General features: G+C 42.5%; 1 protein-coding gene across 1 annotated transcript in view; it reads right to left on the reverse strand.

Moving 5' to 3' along the window:
* Nucleotides 1-228: 228 nt before the first annotated feature.
* EIF2A (eukaryotic translation initiation factor 2A) overlaps nucleotides 229-14,691 on the reverse strand; it is a 56,521-nt gene continuing 42,058 nt past the window's right edge. The window contains exons 11-14 of the mRNA XM_081087433.1: nucleotides 14,286-14,399; nucleotides 4,569-4,697; nucleotides 2,342-2,407; nucleotides 229-1,263 (exon numbers count right to left, since the gene is read on the reverse strand). Of these exons, the coding sequence (XP_080943559.1) occupies nucleotides 1,198-1,263; nucleotides 2,342-2,407; nucleotides 4,569-4,697; nucleotides 14,286-14,399 (375 nt within the window). The 3' untranslated portion in view covers nucleotides 229-1,197. The remainder of the gene's footprint in view (nucleotides 1,264-2,341; nucleotides 2,408-4,568; nucleotides 4,698-14,285; nucleotides 14,400-14,691) is intronic.

The raw sequence follows: 14,691 nt of genomic DNA on the forward strand, positions 1-14,691 counted from the left end.
ATAAGTTTATTATAAACTGTGCTATAAATGGGAATTAACCAAAACAACTGTTAGGCTTCTAAGCCAAAAAAACATTACACTGTTTCAGAATGCATTATTTAACATTTTATTAGAAAAATATTTTTAAAGTAATATATTATAAAAGTAATGTGTCAATTTCTAATATCAGAAATAAATGTTGAAAGCAATTATATGTACATATATTCACACATACACTCCACAAAGAAAAAAATTAAAATGCCACTCAAATTTAATGCATTAGATCTTGACCAAAGCTTGATAGAAACTTTGGGGCATCAGCAAACTCAGTCATCTGTTTTGCTTGTCTCTCAAGGTGTTTCTGGATTCTTTTCCTTTACATACCAGATTAAATATTAGCCCTGGAAAATGAAAACCTATATCAATGCAAATGAAATAAAAATAATTTCAAATGTAAACCTGATGAAAATAATTAATTGTAATATGAATTGGTTTTGATAATCAAATGTCTGGCATTATCATTATATCATTTTGTCATCATATGAAAATACAACCAAAACAATCATAGTCCATATTTGGAACACATTTACCTCATCCTCACATCTCTAGGTTTATTATTTGAAATACCAGAACAAAATATTTTACTCTATTTTTAAAGTCTATATTTACTTTAGAACTAAGAAAAACTTTACTTCAGATAATACAAATAATATTAATACTTTAACTCATTTACTACAACCTGGTTTTTAAGGATTTATTTAAAGTTTTAATACACTAATATTTTAGGATCAAAAAAGCCACATTATATATTCAAAGGCAATTTTCCTAAACTTGCCTTCTAAATTAATAAAAAATTTCTTGAGTGAAAAACTTATAACAAGGCCAAAATTGATTAAATTTAAAATGTCTTTATTCATTTATATGGTAAATACTGTCTCCTCCTAAAAAACAATGACATTTGTCTTTCAATATGTCAAACTTCAATATGTCATGTGTCTTTTTTTTATTTCATATGTTAACATGATCTAAGATGCAGGACACAAAAATCAATTTTAATAGGCATTATTAAGTAATTTCACGCATATGCAGAACTGGAAAATGGTTAAAATTAGAGATGAATGTTAAATGTGGGCACATGAACGTTCCGTATACACCAATGAACTTAACAGAAGATGAGTTCCCACTGATTTCTGGTGATAACTTGCTTTCTGTGACTCTTTAAATACCCAATTCCAAATCTTCCAGCTCCTGGAGAAGGGCTTTCTCTTTCTGAATTTTCTCCAACTAGAAAAGTTTAAAACAATAAAGTTATTAAAAAGGAAATAAAATAATTACTGGCTCTATGGCCAAATAGCAAAGAAGAAAATATTTACAGAGAATATAGCTGACAGTTTATCAGATCCACTGGTAAATAGATTTAAAAGTACAGATTGGATGCCCAGCTGGTGTGGTTCAGTGGTGAAGTGTTGACCTATGAACCAGGAGGTCACAGTTTGATTCCAGTCAGGGCACATGACAGCAGAGGACCTGTAGGAGGTGGCCAATCAATGATTCTCTCTCATCACTGATGTTTCTATCTCCCTCTTACTTCCTCTCTGAAAGTCAATTAAAAAAACAAAAATAAAATAAAAGTGCAGATTGGAAACACGTTCTAATTTGTTATCTGGCATGAATAAAGGGGGTAAAGGAAAGAAGCTGTCTTTAAGTCATTTTTTTTTCCAGTGTATTTTTCTTTATTTCAGAGAGGAAGGGAGAGGGGGAGAGAGAGAGATAGAAACATTAATAAGAAAGAATTATTGATTAGCTGTCTCCTGCATGCCCCCCCACTGGGGATTGAACCCGCAATCCTGGCATGTGCCCTGACCAGGAATTGAACCATGACCTCCTGGTTTACAGATCCATGCTCAACCACTGAGCCACACCAGCTAGGCCAGAAGCTGTCTTACTGCATTCCTTCAGGTCCAGTAAACTTTCCAGTCTACACCTGGGGGTAAAAGAGCTGAGGAAAGGAAGAGGGAAGGGCAAAAAAAACACACAAAAAAAACAACAAAAAGAGCAGTGCAACCTGAGACACAGTAAAAAAGAGAATTTTCCATTTGTCTAACATAATAAATGCTCTTATTTTCAGCAGCAATAGCATTAATACACCTCTTAGAAATAGTGACGTTCTCAGTCACTTATCTACATCATGTCTCCCTCTATCCATGTTTAAGGGTAAGAACATTAAAAAATATATGGCATATATTTTCCAAGAGACGTTTTTAAAACCTATGTGTTCTTTTACCCAATGAAACAATTGCTTATAATAAAAAGGGGAAGAGTAGTCATGACTATGAGCTCAAATTAAAAATACAGAAAATACCTGATTTTTTTCTAGCTGTTTTCCAGTTGCTGCTTGTTCTTTCAGTTGTTCGATTGCTTTCAGTTTCTACAAATATCAAGAGGAAGGAAGAGTAAGTCATTTTAGAATGCAAATGTCCTTATTAATAACTCAATTATATGAATGTGAACCCTGAATAAGGAGAATCAATTATCTTACATTTGTATTAAGAATAGTCTGTTAAAATGCTAAGGTAAACTATTTTTTTAAATTAAATGCAAAATTAGATATATTAACAATATGGGGGGGGAGTGGGGGAATGTAAAGTACAGCATAGGGAATATAGTCAATATAGTCAATAATCCTATCTAATAAAACAGAAACATGGTAATTGGCATACTACCGCTATCCTTCCCATTGGCTAATCAGCAAGATATGCAAATTAACTGACAGCCAAGATGGTGGTAACCGCCAACAAAGATGGCGGTTAATTTGCATACTCGCAATGATGAGAGGTGAAAGGGGAAGGACTGAAGAATGGTGATCGGCAACCCAGGTGGCAGGCAAGAGTTGCGGGGTGGGCAACGGCTGCCTTTCCCCACCCCCCAGCGGGTGATCGCCATGGGAAAGCTGGGGTTGCCGGCTGGCCTGCGGCCCTGATCGCCATGGCGATCGGAGGGCGGGAGGGCCATGTTAAAGGCCAGGCAGCAACCCCGGACCCCCACCATGGCGATCGAAGGGCGGGAGAGCCTGCGCCCCTCGATCGCCATGGCGATCCGAGGGCAGGAGGGCAGGGCGCAGGCCAGGCCGCAACCGGACTCCCGGAACTTCTCTTAAAGGTTCTCTTAAGGCAGTTGGCAAGGGATCGCAAAACTGAGACCTGGGGCGGCTCTCCCCAGAAGGTCCAGAGAACAGCCACTGCAGCCCGCCCCCACCCCAGCGCAAGGCATGGCACGCTGGGCCCGAGGACCCACCCCCTCCCAGAGGCCCCTGGCTTGCTCACGCAGCCCTGGTCACATCACCGGAGCAGCTATAAGGCACAGAAAGCACCATGGACAGCCGCTTGCTTCCATTTGCATTTGCTAATACAAGGCCGGAGGGTGTGAGGGCCGCTCACATCTCCTTCTCCCTCCTTTTGCTCCTCCTCTGGCTGCTTAGCTCGCCCAGCTTCTTATCCAGGCTCCTCTGCAGCTGGGCTCACTTGGCGGGGTCCAGGGACCGGTCCTTGGCCCCACTGCCAGCGTACAGCACTCCCACCCAGCTGATTCTCTGCGGGGCGTGGGCGCGGGCCCTCTCCCCACAGCCATGGATCTTGGGCAGGCAGTGACTGAGGCAGTAGCGGTGGCTGCAGTGTGGGCAGAGCAGTCCCGGATTACAAGAGGGATGTCCGACTACTGGTTTAGGCCCAATCCCTGTAAACTAGCAGGACATTTTTCGAGGGGTCCCAAATTGGAGAGGGTGCAGGCCAGGCTGAGGAACACACCCTCCCCCCAATTAATGTTATATATGTATGTGTGTGCGTGTGTATATATGTACATATATATGTATGTAAATATATCACCAACTTCATTATTTGTTTTAGCACTTCATTGTACCAGGATGACATCTTTGGCTTTAAGAGAAACTTAATAGTGCAACCTGGGAAGGGTTCTAGAGACCTGATTTTTTAAAAAAAAATATATTTTATTGATTTTTTACAGAGAGGAAGGGAGAGGGAAAGAGAGTTACAAACATCAATCAGCTGCCTCCCGCACACCCCCCACTAGGGATGTGCCTGCAACCCAGGTACATGCCCTTGACCAGAAATGAACCCGGGACCCTTCAGTCCGCAGGCCGACGCTCTATCCATTGAGCCAAACCAGTCAGGGCTAGGATCCTGATTTTACCTCCATTTTACCTGGTTGCAATTTGACAAGCTAATCAACTTATTTCTGTCTCTGTTTGCTCATCTTTAAAACTGGGACAAAGGTCTGTTCCTACCTGTCTTATATGTGTCTAATAAAATACTAAGTATAAGTATTCAGCATATTTCTGTACAAATGTACATCTATTACTTCAAAATCAATAATGAAAAGAATAATAGGCATTAGATGATTGTGAATAGAACTTAAATCAGTGCCATTCCTATGACAGCATTTCATAATGAGAAAGCAACGAGAACTGCTATAAACTTCTTAGATGCCTATTTACATGTCTAAATATTATTTTTTTTATAGAATCCTCACACATTTCTTTCAATAAACACACCTGACTTGCACTGAATTCTCACCTTCTTTAGGTTCTTGATTTTTTTGTCTACCTCAGGGTCTCCAGAAGTTGGCTGAGAGACTGGATTTTGAGCTGAGCTCTGTGATGTAGGTGTAGGTGACAAATCCAGACTCTTGTCACTTCTTGCTTCCTGCAGGAAAAATTCAATTGTCTAAAATGAAAACGTTGCCTTGATACGTAACATGCAGAAACCAAAATGTGATTTTTATCTTTTATGCTACATTTTATATAAAGAAGGGATCTGAATTGAAGGTCTCATAAAATATGTGACATTCTACCACAATAAATATAATGCAGCTTAAAAAAATACCACAGTACAAAGAGACACCCAAAAGGCTTTTATATAATAGTAGAGGCCCGGTGCACAAAAATTTGTGCACTCGGGGGGGGAGGTGAGGGCTCCTCAGCCTGGCCTGTGCCCTCTTGCAGTCTGGGACCCCTCGGGGGTAGACCACCTGCTGGCTTAGGCCCGCTCAGCGGGCAATTGGGCCTAAGATGGCAATCAGACATCCCTCTGGCAGCCCGGCAACCCTCGGGGATGTCCACTTGCCAGCAGGGAGCAGGCCTAAACTGCAGTCGGACATCCTTAGCGCTGCTGAGGAGGCAGGAGAGGCTCCCACCACCACAGCTGTACTGGCAACCATCAGCCTAGCTTGTGGCTGAGCAGAACTCCTACCATGTGAGAGCGCCCTGACCACCAGAGGGCAGCTCCTGCATTGAGCGTCTGCTCCCTGGTCGTCAGTGTGTGTCATAGTGACCAGTCATTCCCAGTCCTTCTGCTGTTAGTGTCAGTTTGCATATTAATTACCCTTTTACTATATAGGATAGAGGCCTGGTGCACGGGTGGGGGCTGGCTGGTTTGCCCTGAAGGGTGTCCCGGATCAGAGTGGGGGTCCTGCTTGGGTGCCTGGCCAGCCTGGATGAGGGGATGATGGCTGTTTGCAGCTGGTCACACCCCCTTCAGGGTGGGGGTCTCCACTGGGGTGCCTGGCCAGTCTGGGTGAGGGGCTGAGGGCCGTTTTCAGGCTGGTGGGCAACTGAAGCTCCCAAACTCTCCCTTTTTTCTTTTTTGTTTTTATTCTGGGATTTATTTACCTTCTATGGCTGACACTGGAACTGAGAGCCAGCTTTAGCTCTGAGGCCCGGCTCCAGCTCTGAGACCTCCGCTCCTGAAAGCAGGTATGTGGGTTTGTTTGGTTTCTATAATTGAAACACTGTTGCAACTCCAGCTCTGAGGCCCTGCTGGCTGAAAGCAGGTTTCTGGGGTTTGTTTAGCTTCTATAATTACAACATTGTTTCTTAGAGTGCAGCTCAGAGGCCGGCAGTGGCAGGCGGGGAACCTTGGCTTCCTCCATCACTGGAGCAAGCAAGTCTCCTGTTCGCTTCAGCTGCCTGGCTGCCGGCCACCATCTTGGTTGGCAGTTAATTTGCATATCGCCCTGATTAGCCAATGGGAAGCGTGTCGGAGGTACAGTTAGTTACCATGTTTGTCTATTAGATGGGATTTATAACAGGGAAGACTTTGCTAGATCTAGAATTTAAAGTAACATATCAAAATTTTTTAAAAAACATTATGCAATAATAAAAGAACAAATGAAAAGAAATGAAATGGCCATAACAGGGTAATCTAGGAGGTTTCTGCTTTAGCCAATAAGTACTCAAAATATCTAGATATTTTGGGAGGTGCCATTATATGGTTGCTTTGGAAATGTGAGAAGGCTTTTCTAATGAAGGTATTTGAAATTTGACTCTTGTAATAGCCTCAAAAACTATAATGCATATACATAATCAAGTGCATGTAATGAATGATACTACAGGACAAGTCCTATAGAGATCCTATATAATACAAGGCTAATATGCAAATCAACTGAACAGCAGAACGACTGGTGGCTATGACGTGCACTGACCACCCGGGGGCAGATGCTCAACGCAGGAGCTGCCCCTGGTGGTCAGTGCACTCCCACAGAGGGAGCATCGCTCAGTCAAAAGCCGGGCTCATGGCTGGAGAGTGCAGTGACAGTGGCAGGAGCCTCTCCCGCCTCCATGGCAGTGCTAAGAATGTCCAACTGACGGCTTAGGCCTGCTCCATGGGGCTCCCAGACTGCGAGAGGGCGCAGGGGACCCCCCGCCCCGAGTGCACAAATTTCATGCACTGGGCCTCTAGTTTATTTATAATCAGGTCAGCTGAACTCTGCAACAAAGTGCCATGGAAGCACCCCCTCTACCCCCCTGCATTGGGTACCATATTGTTGTTGAACATGAATGTGAACGAGGATCAAGGCAGATATGCTGGACCGGTCTGGAAATGGGTTCTTGCGAAGTCACAAGAAAAGCCCTTTAGATACTCACGTATAGGAAGATATAAGGTATAGTGGCAGATGTAATGGAAGGGCAGAGATGACCCTGAAGAGGCTGCCACATTGCTTCATCCACAACCAGGTGGTTCAGCTCCCTCTTGCTGAGGAAGAAGTCCAGCCTCTGGTACAAGAAACCTGCACTTGTCCTCACTAAGCCCAGGAGGAGGGCCAGGGCCCAGAGATGCTGTGCCTTAACCTTGGCATTGGTTCTGAAGCTTCCGTAGCCTAGCTTAGTCTCAACGTGATCAGAACATTGGTGATCTTTCTAGCCTCATCCCTCCTAACCGAGGAACCATGATTTGAACCACTTTTATTTCCCTTAAAGTACTCTAAACTCTTGTTTCCTAGCTTTTGTGTTCACTATTCTTGTTGACTGTTCCTTGTGCCTAGAATACCTTTAGGGGACCTGGCTGACCCTCCTTATCCTTTAGGCCTCCCCCCAAAATTTTCTGCCTCTCCAGAGATCAGATTAGTTGCACAACATGTAGATGTATTTCTTTATAACACTACTAGAGGCTCGATGCACAAAATTTGTGCAAGGGGCTTGGCCCTTGCCGCCGCTGCAGCCACCTCTGTCTTGGCCCCCTCCGCTGAGGCTTTGTCCGACAGGTCGTCCAGTCTCATTAGCATATTACACTTTCATTATTATAGATATGCACTATCTGTACCTGAGGTTTCCTTGTTCACTGTTCTATTTGTGCCTCAGAATAATATGTGCTTTACTGCACATGCTAAATAAATGAAAGAGAAGAATGACATTCCTTTTGCATTTCAGACAAGACATGCATTTTGACAAAAGGGGAACAAAGTTATTTAAGTCTTTATTGCTCTCAAGCTAGGGCTTCTATTTTTTTTTTAAATCTTTATTGTTCAGATTATTACATTTGTTCCTCTTTTTCCCCCCATAACTCCACCCAGTTCCCACCCCACCCTCCTCACTCAATCCCCACCCACTGTCCTCATCCATAGGTGCATGATTTTTGTCCAGTCTCTTCCCGCATCCCCCATACCCCTTTCACCCCCAAGAATAGTCAGTCCACTCCCTTTCTATGCCCCTGATTCTATTATAATCACCAATTCATTCTGTTCATCAGATTATTCACTTGATTTTTAGATTCACTTGTTGATATATGTGTATTTGTTGTTCATAATTTGTATCTTTACCTTTTTCTTCTTCTTCCTCTTCTTAAAGGATACCTTTCAGCATTTCATATAATACTGGTTTGGTGGTGATGAACTCCTTTAGCTTTTTCTTATCTGACCTTCAGTTCTGAATGATAGCTTTGCTGGACAAAGTATTCTTGGTTGTAGGTTCTTGGCATTCATCACTTTGAATATTTCTTGCTACTCCCTTCTGGCCTGCAAAGTTTCTGTTGAGAAATCAGCTGACAGTCGTATGGGTATTCCCTTGTAGGTAACTGACTTTCTTTCTCTTGCTGCTTTTAAGATTCTCTCTTTGTCTTTTGCTCTTGGCATTCTAATGATGATGTGTCTTGGTGTGGTCCTCTTTGGATTCCTTTTGTTTGGGGTACTCTGTGCTTCCTGGACTTGTAAGTCTATTTCTTTCACCAGGTAGGGGAAGTTTTCTGTCATTATTTCTTCAAATAGGTTTTCAATATCTTGCTCTCTCGCTTATTCTGGCACCCCTATAATTCGGATGTTGGTACGCTTGAGGCTGTCCCAGAGGCTCCTTACACTATCTTCGTATTTTCGGATTCTTTTTTCATTTTGCTTTTCTGGTTGGGTGTATTTTGCTTCTTCGTATTTCAAATCGTTGACTTGATTCTTGCGATCCTCTAGTCTGCTGTTGGGAGTCTGTATAATATTCTTTATTTCAGTCAGTGTATGCTTAATTTCTAGTTGGTCCTTTATCACAACATCGAGGGTCTCATTAGATTTCTTGTAGGTCTCATTAAGTTTATCGGCAGTTCCGAGAAAATTCTTGAAAAACCTTAAAAGTGTGGTTTTGAACTCTATATCCAGTAGTTTGCTTTCCTCCATTTCTGTCATTTGTGTTCTTTTTCTTTGTCTCTGCATTTTTATGCTTCCCTGTGTTGATAAAGTGGTTTTCTGTGCTAAGTGTCCTCTAGGGCCCAGTGGTTCAGCCTCCCCAATTACCTGAGGACACTCTTAGTGCACCTCCTTGTGGTCTTTGTGCACAGTCTTGTTGTAGTTAAGCCTTGATTGTTGTAGGTAGTACTGGGGGGAATTGACTTCCAGGCCAATTGGCTGTGAGAATCAGCTGTGTCTACAGTGGAAGAACTTCTGTGCTGGAGACACCCCTCCGGGGCAAGACTTGCTTCAGTGGGGCTTTGGTGCTCACTGAGTCTGTCCCCTGAGTGTGTCCTTTATGGTTCCACGGAGCTGCAAACTGGATGGTCCCACTCTGACCTCTGGGTACACTGGCTCCTGGATCTCTAGGGAGGTGCTAATCTAGCCTCTGCCTTAGGCTATCCAGCAAAAGCCTCCCTGCAGGGCTTGGGCGGAGCGGGTTTCACAGGATCAACAGGGTGGGGCTAGCAGTTATGGCTGCTCTCAGAGGCCCCCTTCTCAGTGTCATGGCAATCGCTGCAAGCCCCTCCGAGAGAAAGCTGCCCTTGAGTTCCGACTGATGCCAGACAGTCCCGCTTCTTCCGTATGAGTCTGGGTCCCCAGAGACTCGCCCAGAACTGGAGCTCAGAGCCTGAGACACCCTCCCGATTGAAAACGACAACCGCGCCCTCAGCCGCCAGCCCACTCCGTGTGCGCCTCTATACCTTAGTATTTTATTTCTGCACTACGCCTCCTCTGAGTCTCGGTATGTTTTTCTCTTTCCTTCTACTTGTAGAAATTTCACTCAGCCAGCCTTCCTGTGGTTCTGGATGATGTCCATTCCGTCTTTTAGTTGTATTTTTGAAGTGGTTGTTCGAGGCAGCAAACTCCGGTGTTTACCTATGCCGCCATCTTGGTTTCTCCAACTTCTACTTCTTTATAGAGCTCCTAGTGGAATACACAGAACCCCAAGAATCCAAAACCTCTTATTCAGAGTTCCCAAAGCATCCGGGCAACATGGAACAAGTGTCACTCCTAGATTTCCAAATCTAAAAAATGTGTGCCTGAGAGTTTTTAGAGTACAAAATCATGTTTAGAAAGTCATTTTATTTGAACTTTTTTTATACACTCCAATGCAGCAAACATTAATTCCTTACCTTCTATAGAAAACATATTACCGAGCACTTTAACAAAGTATTTAGAAATAAACTAGTTTCTACTCTCAATAAGAGTGAATAAAAGGAGAAGAGAAATATTTTGCTATCAAAATTCACTTTTGACATCAGGTTAAAAAATTTTAAATTTAGTTATTTGTAATGTAAGAAGTAACATTAATGTTAGAAATATGAAAGACTATTAAAGTTAAGCAAAATATAAAATTTAAATTTCTACCATACTTTAAATGCCAAGAATAAGTTAAAATGTCTGCATTATAATACTTAAATTCTGGTCAATCTCTGGAAAGGTTATGTAAAACTAAATTTTTAGTTTCAATTCTTTTTGGTACAGTTGGTAAACTTATAAAATCATCACCAGTTTATAAAAGTACTTGGTTAGATTATATACATCTGACTCCTTTATCTTTGGTTAGTATATTCGGAGCCAGGCTGAGAAGGTGTGGTCACGGTGACACTGTCATGGACCACTTACTTTGTTTTATCACACAGTCATAACTTTTGCTAACTCCAGCCGGTCATCTCAAAAATGCATACTGAAAGGATTATCTTGCAAGTAGAAAACCTTTGCCATCACTGGGAAAACACATGAAGAGCAACTCTATAAATGATGGTATTATCTTTGGTATGTAACAGGTGTGGATGACAGCATGTTGTATGGGGTGGGGTTGGTTTTTGTAGTTATTATATTTTACATTAATGGCACCGCTTGTTTTTTTCAAAACATCCACACGGGCTCTCTTTAAGAAAATGTAAATATTTTAAAATAATTGATTTTTATAAATAAGAGATACTGATTAAATGACCCCCGACACAAATTTTATCAGAAAAACACACAAAATAAACAACTAACATTTTATTAGTGCAGTACAAATGATAGTCATATTGAAAATATCTGATAACAAGAATATCATTTATAAAATAGGATTCTAAGGTGGGTGGGTTTCAGAAGGCCCTTAAATCTCTATTAGAAAGAATCTTGCTCAGCTGCTATGGAAAGTAGTATGGAGGTTCCTCAAGAAATTAAAAACGGAGGTATCTTATGGCCCAGAAATCCCACTTTTGGGTATATATCCAGAGGAAATAAAATCATTATCTCAAAGAGATGCCTGTACTCCCATGTTCACTACTATGCACAATAGCCCAGGTTATAAAAAATAAGGTAAAAAAGGGAAATCCTTCCATTTGCATTAACAAGAATGAACTGGGGGCATTATGCTAAATTAAATAAGCCAGACAAAGATAAGATACTACATGGTATCACTTTGTATGTAGAATCTATAAAAAAAGTTAAAATTCAAATTTAGTATGGTAGTTGCAAGGGGATAGGGTGTGGGAGAATGTTGAGGCTGATAAAAGAGTTGATAGAACTTTCAGTTATAAGATAGTGTCTAAGGAGCTAATGTAGAATATGGTGACTATAGTTGATAAAACAATACTGTAGCATTAAAATTTGCTGAAAGAGTAGAACTTAATGTTCTCACCCCCCAAAAAGATAAATGTGTGAGGTGATGGACGTGTAATTAACTTGATTGTGGGAACCCTTTCACCATGTACATATATATCAAATCATCATGTTGTACACTTTAAAAATGTTATTTGTTGCCAAAACCGGTTTGGCTCAGTGGATAGAGCGTCGGCCTGCGGACTGAAAGGTCCCAGGTTCGATTCCGGTCAAGGGCATGTACCTGGGTTGCGGGCACATCCCCATTGGGGGATGTGCAGGAGGCAGCTGATCGATGTTTCTCTCTCATCGATGTTTCTGACTCTATCTCTCTCCCTTCCTCTCTGTAAAAACATCAATAAAATATATTTAAAGAAAAAAGGAAAAAAATGTTATTTGTCCATTATATTAGCTAGAAAAAAGTAAGAAGGAAAGTTACCTACGAGTTATAAGAATAATGTAACTTGTAACATTCAGGGCCATAATGATGAAAGGACAAGTCCTGCTTTACACAAGTTTAATACATGGAGTAGATTATTTTACTCAGAATGACCTAAACCTGAGCTATTTAAAGATATTTCTGGATGAAATCTATTAACTACAAAAGAGCACACTGATTTTTTAAGTCCACATTTTAGCAAAATATGGTTGCAAATGCAATTCTACACCTAAAAACAGTTACTTGCCTACCAAAATACATAAGCAACCTAGAACTGTCAAAAAAGTTAAAGTATTATCAGCAAAATAGTATTGTTTGAATCTCAAATATGTAGTTACTATGACTTCACTAACCAGAGTCCCAACCCAGCAGGTCTGACTGTAGGCCATACAGGACTGCAATTTGTCAACTATTACACTGGTGTGGCTTTGCAACTACAAAGTCGTATTAAAAATTATTTTATGTCCAGCTGGTGTGGCTCAGTGGTTGAGCGTTGACCTATGAACCAGGAGGTCATGGTTCGATTCCTGGTCAGAGCACATGCCTGGACTGTGGGCTCTATCTCCAGTGGGGGGCATGCAGAAGGCAGCCGATCAATGATTCTCTCTCACCACTGATGTCTCTATCTCTCTCTCCCTCTCCCTTCCTCTCTGAAATCAATGAAAATATATACTAAAAAATTTATTTTAGAACAATCCCATTGTTTGGATACTTCTGGTATTTAGATTTACAACTGAATAATTTCCTATAGTAATATAATGCTGAGTGAAAAATTGGCTTTTTAGGCATGCACTTCTTGGTCTCTTAACAAACACATTTTCAATAAAGCAACTACACCACTTCACAAAGGTTTACCCACAGAAGTCTACAGCAAGTAACATCTAATAAAAGAGAAACATGCAAATTAACCATCACTCTGCTACACCCACCAGCCAATCAGGACTGAGTATGCAAATTAACCCAACTAAGATGGCAGCAGCCACGGAGATGGAGCGAGCAGGACGCTTGGGTTGTCCCTGGAGATGGAGGAAGCCAGGCTTCCCGCCTGCCCTGGCCGGCCCTGGGCTCCGCCCAAGGCTACAGTTTCAATTATAGAAGATAAATAAATCCCAGATACCTGCTTCCAGCCCGCCTCAGCCTCCGCTCAAGGAGGCGCTGAAAAAAAAGAAAAGAAAAAAAGGAGAGGCTGGGAGCTTGGGTTGCCAGGGGGGCATGGCCAGCCTGAAAATGGCCCTCAGCCCCTCAGCCAGGCTGGCCACACCCCCATGGGGTGAGGGTCCCCACTGGGGGGCTTGACCAGCCTGCAAACAGCTATCAGTCCCTCACCCAGGCTGGCCAGGCACCCCAGCGGACCCTCACCCTGATCTGGGACACCCTTCAGGGCAAACCAGCTGGCCCCACCCGTGCACCAGGCCTCTATCTATATTAATAAAAGGGTAATATGCTAATTAGACTGGGAGACCTTCCAGCGGTTCTTCTGGACAAAGCCATGGTGGCGGGGCCGAGGTAGAGGTGGTTAGAGGCCAAGAGTAGACGGCAGTTGTGGGTGATCAGGCTGATGGGGGGCGGGGCCATTGGGAGTAAGCAGACCAGGAGGGGGGGTCAGGTGGGGGCGAGCAGGCCATCAGTGGGGGTCAGTTGGAGGTGATCAGGCCAATGGGGGGGGGCAATTTGGAGTGAGCAGGCCAGCAGGGGGGAAGTTAGGGGCGAGCAGGCCAGTGGGGAGGGGAGGTGGGGGCGAGCACACTGGCACGGGGAGCAGTTGGGGGCAAGCAGGCTGGCGGGGGGGCAGTTGGGGGTGAGCAGGCCGGCAGGCAGAGTGATTGGGGCAATCAGGCAGGCAGGCAGGTGAGTGGTTAGGAGCCAGTAGTCCCGGATTGTGAGAGGGATGTCTGACTGCCGGTTTAGGCCCGATCCCTGTAAACCGGCAGTAGGACATCCTTCGAAGGGTCCCAGATTGGAGAGGGTGCAGGCCGGGCTGAGGGACACCCTCCCACCCCCCGTGCATGAATTTCATGCACCGGGCCACTAGTACTACATAATGCCATTAGGGTTTCAGGTTTTAAGGTCAGATGCAGTTTCCTTACTCTCCTATTATATACACGAGAATACTTAAAAATTCATAGTCAAACACAAAAGAAAGACATTCTAAGTAAGTCTAACTCCAACATTATTTTACAACATAACAGTCAAGTCTTTAGGTCAACAAAACTTTACGGCTTGAAGCTAATTTAACATATTTTGTTTTGAAGAGATTAGTATCCCCAAATACCTGCTTTGCAGCTTTCTTAGCTTCATGTTTCCTTTGATTTTTAAGGGCTGTTTTTGATAATGGCTTATCATTTCCTGGTTGTGGTTTCATATTCTGAGGTGGTTCCTCTTCATGCTATGGAAAATGTAAAAGAAACAATTTTGAAATAGAGTCCATGTTTTAAAAAACATATACAACAAATCACACAATTTTGCTAGTATGGGATAAAGTTATTTAATCAAATTTAAGATTACCAGCAAAGAATATTTCAAAACTCTGATTAGTAGTAGGCACATTACAACTGTCAGGGTGGATTTAATGAGGTTCTGCCTATTAGTTGATAGATGTATCTTACATAAGAACTGGCAAAATTCAATTTTGTTTAAACAATGGAATTTCCTTACTTTAATTTTTTAAAATTGATTTT

The sequence above is a fragment of the Myotis nattereri genome (genome assembly GCF_964212035.1).
Source record: "Myotis nattereri genome assembly, chromosome: 3".
NCBI classification, from domain to species: domain Eukaryota; kingdom Metazoa; phylum Chordata; class Mammalia; order Chiroptera; family Vespertilionidae; genus Myotis; species Myotis nattereri.